The sequence below is a fragment of the Anopheles gambiae genome, chromosome X (genome assembly GCF_943734735.2).
Source record: "Anopheles gambiae chromosome X, idAnoGambNW_F1_1, whole genome shotgun sequence".
Lineage (NCBI taxonomy): Eukaryota > Metazoa > Arthropoda > Insecta > Diptera > Culicidae > Anopheles > Anopheles gambiae.
The window spans coordinates 536,783-547,514 of NC_064600.1; the positions used below are offsets into that span (position 1 = coordinate 536,783).

The 10,732-nt window shown below is 50.5% G+C and overlaps 1 protein-coding gene across 1 annotated transcript; it reads right to left on the reverse strand.

Moving 5' to 3' along the window:
• Positions 1-136: 136 nt before the first annotated feature.
• On the reverse strand, positions 137-8,184 carry LOC3289599 (SET domain-containing protein SmydA-8). Its single transcript, XM_566389.4, has 3 exons — positions 5,719-8,184; positions 1,615-2,082; positions 137-1,506 (listed from the first exon to the last, which is right to left on the reverse strand). The coding sequence occupies exons 1-3, from the start codon at positions 6,700-6,702 to the stop codon at positions 1,390-1,392; spliced, it is 1,569 nt and encodes a 522-aa protein (XP_566389.3). The 5' UTR covers positions 6,703-8,184; the 3' UTR covers positions 137-1,389.
• Positions 8,185-10,732: the final 2,548 nt, after the last annotated feature.

A 10,732-nucleotide genomic window follows, 5' to 3' on the forward strand; every position in this document is an offset into this window, starting at 1 on the left:
AAATCGAACCACTCTGAGCGGAAGAACTCGAGTCGGCTCGTAGCTCACACCCTGCCCTAGGATTATTATTTTCATATTTCTTTGTTTTCTTTGCTGATGGTTGGAGCAAGTACGATTTAAAAAAAAAACGGCTGAAGAAAGGGGTTTATCAATCTTTATAGAGCAAACACGGTTCGACACGCACCCACGTGCAACAGCGGAGAGTAGCGTGGCGACTGTACGCCGCTCCAGCCTCCCGCCAGTTCACGGGGAGGGCAATGTTCTGTGCAACGGTGTGTGTATCAATTGAGCAGTGGTGCAAATGGTCCATAAACACGAGAGAAGTAGAACGGTGTATAAATATATATATATATATGTGTATATTCGAGACAGGACGTGGTTCTAAAGTGAGCGCTTTGCTAGAAGATCACAAACCAGACCAATCAGGAAGGTGCAGGTGAGCCAGATTGCATACCCCGAGGGCGAAGTTGTGCACAGAGCTGACCGATAATGACCTAAATCGCCCGTAAGGTATGCAATCCACTGGCCACAGGCAACCTTTTTGATGGGGTATCATGCCTACGGCTGACTTGTTTGCTTCCAACAGGGCAGTTTTGTTTTGAGTTTTGTATTCCTGTGAGCAATAGCGCGATGCAAGCGATACAAATCGAAATGGATAAAAATAGGTCCGTTTGATTAGCCGCAACATTCACTCGGAACGTTGGTTAGGTTTCTGTTCCTGTTAATCATTTCTACCCTCTCTTTGTTCGCTCCTTAATTCTCACTCTTCACACTGCCGGTGCGCTTTAAGTGTATATGTTGAAACCCACACGTTTAAATCACAAACAACGGTGCAACATCGCCACCCACGGGATTCCTCCCAAACAGTGTACCCGTTTGTGGGGAGTTAACTGCTTTCGGTTTTTTTTCTTATCTTTTCTACTTCTCTTTAGTATCTTTTTCTTCTCGCTTTCTCTCTCTCTCTTCTTTCTTTTTCTCCCTCTTCCTCTTCTTCTTTTTCTCTCTATTTGAATATTTTCTGTCCCTATCTTTTCTATCTCTATCTCTATCTTCCACTTAGATGCATCTCTACTCCCTAAATTCTCACGGTCTCACTCACGGTTAAGCTTGATTTGTTCTTCTACTTCCGCGTGCGCCTAGCACGAACCTCCAAAATGGAAGTAGCCGCGCACCGTACCGCTTCCTCTAGTGCCGTGAAAAACAAGTGATAAATAACACACACACACAAACACACACACACACACACAAGTGTTGTCGCGAGGTGTCGATATGTTTTTGTACAAGAGCGTTAGAGCCTGTTTTTGCTTTTGCTATCGGTTTGCGCGTGATCGTCGTCTACAGCATGGCGCTCACTGGCGTCCGCGGGTCTCCAATAGTCATTCGCAGTGCTCACTCGATCCCGTATGTCACAACCAGTTGCTGCAGGTCCCGCGGTCGGTTGCCGCTCGGTTTCAGTATCTGCCAGGCGGTACGCAGCTGGTCCAGATTGGACGTCTCCGTTGCGATCTGTGGAAGCAAATGAGCGAGAGAAGAAAACAACAAAAAATACAGTGAGCCGGTCACTCAGCACGGATACGACGCATGAGAGAGCGTACTGGTACTCCCTCGACTTACTTCGGATTCGTTCAGCAGCTGCGCGATTGTGACGCGCGTCACAAACAGCTCGTAGCACAGCACACCCTTGACGAAGCACTCGCCGTAGTTGAGCCGCTGCAGGATGTCCAGTATCTCCAGGCAGTACTTTTCCTTCTCGCGCAGCTCGACCAGCGGCCGGTCGGACTGTATCTTCTTGATCGCCTGCAGCTTCAGCTCGACCGTGAACTGGTTCGTGGGCAGCAGGAACTTCACGATGTGATCGTTCAGGTAGTCGATGATGTGGCTCGCCTCCCGCTTGATCGCGTTGTTCATGATCATGCGGCTCGCAATCTCCTGGATCTTGCTCGCCTTAATGTTGTCCATCTTGAGGCTGCAGCGGTCGCACCGCCACACGGACGATATCTTGAGCGGGTTGACCGGGAGCAGGCGACCCTCGGGGCAGCTCTCCCGGACGCACTTGAGCGCACCCAGGTACGTGCCGAATTCCTGGAAAGAGTGCAGAAAAATAGTGGAGGGTTTCAATCAAGGTTGTTTTGTCTCCTTGAGATGGTTGAAAGAAGCTGTTGAAAGTGTCTGAATGTACCATAAAGACAAACCAGCGGACCATCAGAACGTCAGCGAACTTTGAAGTTAGGGAATGTCCTCTAGGCTCCAAATATATTCTTAGGATAAAATGTATACAACGGGACTTAATGAGTTGAATTAGAAGCAGCTTCGGCCTGATGTGGAATGTCCAGAAAGAGCAGTACTTAGGCTATATTTTTGTTCCATTTACTTGGACCATTATTTCAAGAAGTTGTTTGTTTGATTATTAGGAACACAACAAATTCTGTTCAAGAACAATTATAAAACACACTAACCACAAATAAAAGCATGCCGTATGATACCAATGTCCTTGGGATCCTCTAAAGACAGGGCCGCAGAAATCCACCTCTGCCATTTTCCCTCAAAATTGTCCAAGAAAAAAGATGAAAAAAAACGAATGTGCAATTGGGTCCCAGAAAGATTTAGATTCTAATCGGAATAGAACAAGTTCAGCTCTTCCTTAATTTGCCAAGGACTCGGAGGTGAGCAAAGAAACCCAAAATTATCAATCACCCAGAGCTCAAGCCCACTCTAACTGCACTAATAACATCAGCTGAGAGAAAGTCCTTCAACCAATGGCACCCAACTCCCCGTGCCGGTAGGTAAGCATTTAATGCATCGCGTGCACTAGACGCCTACTTTCCAACCTGGAGTCAACCCTGGCAGAATATCGTGTCCGGGCACCATTTCAGACCGTAGCTAGCGTGTGAAGTGGCGCGACCGGCAGGAAACCATTGCCCCGCGTGCCCACGTGTGCCGGCGGTTAATGGTGACAGGAACTCCACAGAGAGCGACCGAGTTCCGCCGACCGAGCGTCGCACTAACGCCAAACACCCATAAACACGGCAACTCGCGGAGTGGTTCCAGCTTATGACGCCGATCGGGCAGCTGCTCAACGCGCCCCAGTTATGCCCCCGATAGGTGGACAATAAACATCACTTACTGACAATAAAAGTCGGGGGCACGTTTTTGCTACCGGCAGCTTTCCATTTCCCGTTTCCGAGCTAACTATTTCTGTTTCGTTGTGCAAGGTCTTGGAGTGCTTCCATTCAGCGTTTTAAAAAATTGGAAGGTTAGTCGCTGCTTTCTAGTTTTGCTAGCTCAAAAGCGTCACCCTCTGCAGCAGTTGGTGTGCTGTGTACAACCAGCCGAGCCATAAAATTTGCATAGAAAATTCATTTCGTGCTTAAAAATCCTCAACATAACATGTTTTTCCTTGGAAAACCGACTCCAACGCTACCGACTGGATAATTGAAGCTCTGCAGCCACGTCCGTTGCGGCCTTTTGCGCTCGCCTTAGGACGCAGCAATTCGCTCTCATATCTAAGCTGAAAACTTTTCCAACACTAAGCAGCGACTGCAATCGAACCGTGCCAGAGCTAAGGGCCGCCATGCCAATGAATATTCATGATTTAAAATACCGCATTACCGACGACGAGACCGGGACGTGTTTAAATGCGAAAAGTGACCGCGTTTGTTGGCGTGTTTCTCCCCGGCACCGATCAATCCTGCATTAGCAGGCGATGGCGATCCACCCAGTCGCTGAAAACAGAAACCAAAACCTCCGCCAATTATGCAACAGGCCGCCCACCCTCCGCTGGGATGGAGGTGCAATTATTAAACTGACACCACAAATCAATCAATCAAATGCGCATCGTTTCGCACCGCCGTAGAAACGCGCAAAACGGAAAAGCAAGCGAAAGGAAAAATAAAACCCCCTCCCCGCCCAGGGGAGCGACAACCAATTCCGTGCCAAGCGTGGTGCACCAAAAGCGTCTCACTCACAACCGGAAAATAAAAAAAAGGCAAACAAAATATTCGCCCCCAAAAAGGTCACCGGACCGCGCGGCCCACCAGAAAGGTGATTGATTCGGACTTGAAGGGTAAGAAATGTTGTCTGCGAAAACGACAAACCGGGCTGCCAAAATAGTCATCGCAAGCTGGTAGCGAAAGATTAGGTAACGCGCGCGCACCAACAGCTGTCATCCGTTCCGGACGCGCCATTGCGTCAGTGCGGGCTGCCGAGCCGAGATCCTGTCGCGAGGCAGCAACGGCACGGCGGAGTAATTTGAAACTCCAACACCAAAGTATAAATATATTGTCAATGTACTCCATCGCTCAAACATTACAGTATAATCGCCACCTGAGGATCGTGCAGTGATCGGTACAGCCCCCGCCCCAAAAAAGCCGCCTCCATTGCACGTCCGTCGATACACTTAGCTGTCACAGCCGTAACAGCCAATAACGGACGCAGCCAAACGGGCGCAGCCAGCCAGGTGCGGCAGTATGGAATTAAAACACTCTCAGCCGACCACTGACATGCAATTAAAATCACCATTTGTCGCACATTAGTGCGGTTGACAACGTCTTTTTTTTTGTTAAAAGATCGTGCCCCTTCCCCTTCTCCATCCACCCTGTGCGGTATTGACAAACGATTGAGATGGCATTTTATTTTAAATGTTCATACCTCCCACTTCGCAATGTCTAGAATCCCCTTCTTGCCAGAAATCAATCCTGCTTAGTCCGTCCCGTATGGGAAATGGTCCGAAAATATGGACGTGTGAACTTCGACAACGGCCGGTTCTCTCTCTCTCACTCTCACACACACACAAACAAACAGCACTTTATTGGTTTTTTGTTTGTTTTTGGTTTGGCGTTTTTTTAACTCTTCTCCTTCCCGCAAAAAAAACGAACATCGGTGGTCCAAAAATAACGACCCCGATATGAAGGCAATGTAATGTGCCAACCAGGGACAACGATACACACACACACACATAAACTCCCACGAAAAACATGCGCCTCAAAATAGTCGCTTATGCTGCAAAAGACAGCAAACAAGCTACTCATACTACTCCTCCACGTGGCACTCCTCCACGACAAGGTGTGTGTGTGTGTTTGGCGTCCTATTTGCTCTCTCTCTCTCTCTCACCCCAAATTAATCTCTCGTATGCACAAATACTGCATTAGTGCTGCACATTAGCTGCCGAGTAGAAGGTGATGGTGCACATGTGACATAATTTATTAGCGGACATGCGGGACTGCAGCGTCTCTTTTGGCTGCATCATGTCTGAAGGGGCACCACCGATGAGGCGGGGGACACCCCCGGCAGTCCATAGACGCGGGCGTTGGCATCGAATTACGAGGAATGAGCTGCCCGAAGTATAAATAACGAATCATCTGGTGCGGTGTGAGTGACTGTGTGTGTGTGTTTGTGTGTGTGTGTGTGTGTGTGTGTGTGTGTGTGTGTGTGTGTGTGTGTGTGTATGTGTGTGTTGGACACGAGATTTTGCCGTCTGTCGCGGAACCCGCTGGCCCCCTGTTTGACACCGAGGGCGAAGATGATGCTGGGGTTTATATATAGCCGGGGAAAAGCGCGCAGCACCAGTGCACCGGGCACGGATCGGACGGGTCGCGCACCCGTCCCGGGCTCGAGGTTGATCGAGGCGCGCACATGGCGTTGATCGTTGGCACCGATTTGTATGCTGGAAGAAGCGCGAATGCGAAAGTGCGCCGCAGCAGCGAAGAGTGGAACACTCACCGTCGGGTCCTTGCACCGGTCGCAGCAGCAGAGAAAGTTCTTCGAGAAGCACAGATGGATGATGCGGTGCTGGCTGCCCCACAGGATCTTCGAGTAGTTGTTCATGATCTGCTCGCCCTTCTTGATCGGGCGGGACGCGTGCACCCGCATGCGCAGCTCGCCGTCGAACACGTACCGCACGTTCGGCCGGCAGCAGTGGTTCATCAGCGCCCCCAGTATGTACAGCCCGCGCAGGATGATCTCGTGCTGGTTGTTCTCCTCGTCCGCCACGATGCGGCTCGTCTCGAACGCGTTCGTGTTGAGGATGTTGACGACCTGGCGCAGGTAGCGGACGGCCGGCCCCTCGCCGTCCAGGTTCCAGAAGTACCCGTCCTTCAGCAGCCGCTCGATCTCGGTCGTCATCTCCTTGCGCGGCGGGTGGCCCTCCATCTGCAGCACGATCGAGCGGTCGCGCTCGCTCAGCAGAAACCCGCGGATCGAGGTGAGCGCGTACAGGATGTTCTTCGAGTAGCGGCCCGCATCCTTCGGCTGCCAGCTCTGTATCAGTGCGCATTCGGCGGCGTGCGGCGAGCTCGCCCCGACCGAGTAGTCGCACCGGGAGCAGATGGGCAGCCGGCAGCCGCCGGTGCAGAGCTGCAGCCGGCGCAGAATGCTGCAGCAGCTGGCGCAGAAGATCACCTCGTAGTTGTTGACGCGCGGCCCCACCAGGACCGGACGGTCGACAAACACCAGCTCGTTGACCGCGATGTCACGGGTGGCCACCAGACCGCGGCCGTACCCCTCGAAGGTGGCAATGTCCCACGGGGGCTCACCCGGCGGCACCAGCTCGCCCAGGTAGGCGAGCAGCTCCTGCTTGAAGGAGGCGATGCGCTCCGGAAGCGACAGGTCGACCGTCGGCACCTCCGGTAGCTCCGGCACGGGCGGAACATTGGCCGTCTCGGCCGCACCGGTCGCACCATTACCGTTCTCTCCTGCCGCAGCCATCCTTACCACTTTTTTTAAAACTTTTAAACCTCTAGCAAAGTGTTTCTAGCTCTACCTATTCTGCACTACAACTACACTTTCCCGCCCGGACACTAGCCTTTACTTCTTGCAGCACACGTGTTTACCCTTGCTCGCTTTGTTTGGTACTTTCCTGCATATCACAAAAAACGTGTACGTTTGAATCTAAATTCTGGCCCCCTTCTTTCCTTTCCTGTCCTCACTGCCTGATCCCCTGTCTTTGCGTTCCGGCGTTCACTCTTCTGCCTTCTCGAGCTCGAGCAGCAACCAACGCCAGCACTAGTCGGCACGACGGCCGAGCACGAACTGCTGGCTGTTCGCGCGCAACCTGAACAGTGCCGTCGGTACCGGCTGCGCCATCACAAGGTATCCATCCGCAGCGTAGCGCGCGCGCTTCGGCGCTTGTGAACGTGCGATCGGGGATCGGGGATCGGCTCAGCTCAGCGCATCTCACGCGGATCCGGTACGGATTGTTCACTTGCGAGACGCTGTCGCCTGATAACGCCTCTTGAGTCTCTTCCGCTTCGTTCACTGTACACCTGAACGCCCCACTGGACTGGTCACACTCTTACTGTCGCTCCCTCCTCTATCTCTATCCCTCTCTTCTCTCTCTTTCCTCGTACGCTGACGGTTGAGTTGTGTTTTTTGTGCCTCACTTTCTGATACAGCTTGACATTGAGTTGTTATTTTACGTGAACGGTATTTGTTTGGTTCTTTTTGCCTTTTGCCTTACCGTGTACGATGGAAGGCGGACCGGGGGGACGGACGGGGAGATAGATTGTCATGTTACGCGTACGCGTTGCATTTGCTGCCCACAATGGCACGCTGTTAACGAGCGTCCTCCCATTCCAAAGTCGACGATACGTCTCAATACACCACACTGTTGCGCCAACCGTAGCACTGTCTCGCTCTCTCTCTCTTTCTCTTTCTCTCTCGTCCTGCTCGTTCGCTCTCGTTCTAGTGTTTTTGGCGTGGAGACGCCGTTCCAGGAAGGTTAGGTGCGCTACTACTTCGGGCAGGCGACGACACGCATACGCACCAACCTGTCCTGCGACAGTGTTCGCGGGCTTGCCTACCTTTCAGGCGCACGCTGCCGCAGTGGTCACTAGCACCAGAGATACTGCAGCAGCAGCTGCTGCCAACTGGAAAACAGGTGGTTGTGTGACCTTCTGTGCAAACGCACGCACCACTACCACACGGCCGTCACGGGAGGGTCTTCAAACCCGCGAGTGGACCGCAGCTTGGAACACATCACACTCACACGCACACATACTGTACACTAAATGGGTTTTTTTTTTTTTGGTGGATGGGGTGGGAGTAGTGGGACCATGGGAAGTGGGTGCAGGAAGGCGGAACTGTGCGGAGAAACCCCCCCCTCGAACGTGCTAAAAGGGCGCCGCTTGCGATACGGGCGGCTCACCTGGACCGTCCGTCCATCGTCGGCCGTGTGCGATTTTGGAATGGCATCGACACGCACACTCGAGATAAACCGTACCTTCCCATTGGCCCCGTTGGCTTTCCTGGGCGGACGGAAGAGCCGAGCAGGGGGCGCCAGGAGCTTGGAAAGGGATCTGCATAGGGAGTCCGGGGCCAGGAGTGGAAGGACAGCATTCGTGTACATTATTTTTCGTCGTCCTATCGTCGGATGCCTCTCTCGTCGCATTCCGCTCTTTTTTTTCTTTTTCATTGTTGTTGTTGTTGTTGTTGTTGCCTCGCTTGTTTCCCTGTGCTCGCTCACGCCTCTCTCCTGCGCTCTGTTGTGGCTCCTCTGCATAGTCCTAATTTGCGCGTGTGTGTGCGTGTGTACGTATCACCAGTAAGGGTAAAAAGGATATACTGCAAAGGAAGCACACTTGAATAGTTTGAATAGTTCCGCACCTCTCACCGAACTTCTTGGCGTGAGTTGGAGAGGTGAGCAGAATGTACTGCCAGTGGAAAGATTCAAATTGAAGAGATATTATCTAGCTTGATGGAGTCCCTTTCCTGTGGCTGTGAACATCTTCCAAGCGTCCATTATCCCGTTCCGATATCCTGGCAGAGCGGAGAGCACACATCTTGTGCGAAGTATGCGGCACTATACCAAAACAAACGAGCGCGCGGGAGAGCAGCGAATGATAAGCAGCGGTTTCGGGAGATTGCGAGAGCCACCGGAGGCACAACCTCTGTACGGAGTGCTTGTGCGAGTCCTGTCCAGCGGGCGAAGAGCGTTCGGCTCTTTGTGTATGGCGATGGCAGACCGAAACTCACAACCGTGTGCTGGAACTAATGCGAATGCGCGTAGAGCAGCCCAACAACACAGGTGCAGGACTGCAGGAGCAGAAGAAGAAGAAAAAGCTGGCTACCAGGCTATAGCAACGGCAAGAGCAACAGGGATAGGGTGGAGTAGCAGTAGTAGAGTAGTAGCAGGAGCTGATAAAAAACTTTTGCTCTCAGCTCTACGATGAAGTCGGTGAGCAAGCGTGGTGAACGTGCGATAGGAAGCGGAAGAGCGGGCAGGCAAACTGTTCGATGTGTTGGTGCAATCCAGCAACAAGTATTCTAGCCCCGTCAGCTACCGCATCACCTACCACTTCACACGCGCTCGACAGTAATACGAAATGTTGGAAATGTGACGTACAAATTGCATTCACTCTCAGGCGTCTGTTTTGCAAGATGTTTAATAAAAAAAAGCCAGGAGCAACCATTTTGCTCTTGTTCCAAAAAGAGGCACAGAATGATTTTGTACAGTTTTTGTACAACTTGGATTATGGCTTTTAGAAATAATGTCTGTTTGAGAGACGAATAGCAAAACGGTTTGTAAGCCACAGTGCGTATGACGACTTTATTGAACAATCGCTGAAACTATTCCACATAGGATGTGCAAAATTCTTTACATCAGCTGTAGTTGTTTACTACATATTTATAACCTATTTCGCGGTTTGCCGTAAATCTATCCTTGTTTACAAAATAAGCTTAATCAATTGCCCGTATAGTCCGATTTTGTTTATTGTTGCAAGAGTCATGTAAAACTGTGGTTCGAACAAAATTATCGACGTCTCTAAACAAAAACATTCAAAAGGTAGAATATAAACGGAGTCTCTGGAGCGGTCCCGCAGTATGCCCGTCGTGGAATCACGCCTCCGTCTAATCCCTCCGTAACAAAGACTGAATATCCAGCTGCGTGGTACTCCATACGTCTCAAAAGCTTGTATAGGCAAGCATGATTGCGTAGGTCGTCACGCCGAGAAGCAGATCCCTGTAAATGTGTTGTGAATGTAAGTCTAACCTTAAGTTTTAGGTTAAAATACATAGATCATCTTAAAAAATCGTACCAAAGGCGATTTTACAAGATTGTAATGAGGCTTCATAAGCGAAAAGATGATATGCTTGATTAAATGCCCGAATCATGGAGTTGAGAGGGTCATCTTTATCATACAATCTTTCGTCACTATTATAATAAAATCTTTCGAAATGTGGTAGACTGGAAGTACTAATAGCAGTAGTAGTGGTAGTAGATGTGATTGTGAATGATTATCTTGCTGCTCGGACCAGAACCTGATCATCCATACAGCGGATGCAGGAGCCACATGAGGTCCCAAGCTCAACGGACCCCTCTTTTTAGAATTTACAATTTTATGAAACACAATTCCATAAGTTTTTGGAATATTATAAAAAACCAAAAAGCCGAACATCCAATTTCTCGATCGTACGAAACCTTTTTGATGTAATCAACCTTTGAACACATATGGTTACACCTTCATGAGCAGTTGGTCACTGTTTTCTGAACTCCAAGGCTAGGGACTTTCGTTTAAACCGTTGAAGGAGACGGTTAAATGTTTTTTAGCTAGCAAAAAAAAACATTGCCAGCTAACTTTGACTGTCCCATCATGTCCAGAGCGGCACAATTATGAGACCAGCCCAGATATTCATACATGATCTAAGTCACCCTCTTAGAAGCATTCCTACCGCCGTCATCTGCTTCAAGAGCTGCCACATGCTGGCCTTGGAGCGTGCAAAATGCTAAACATCAAAG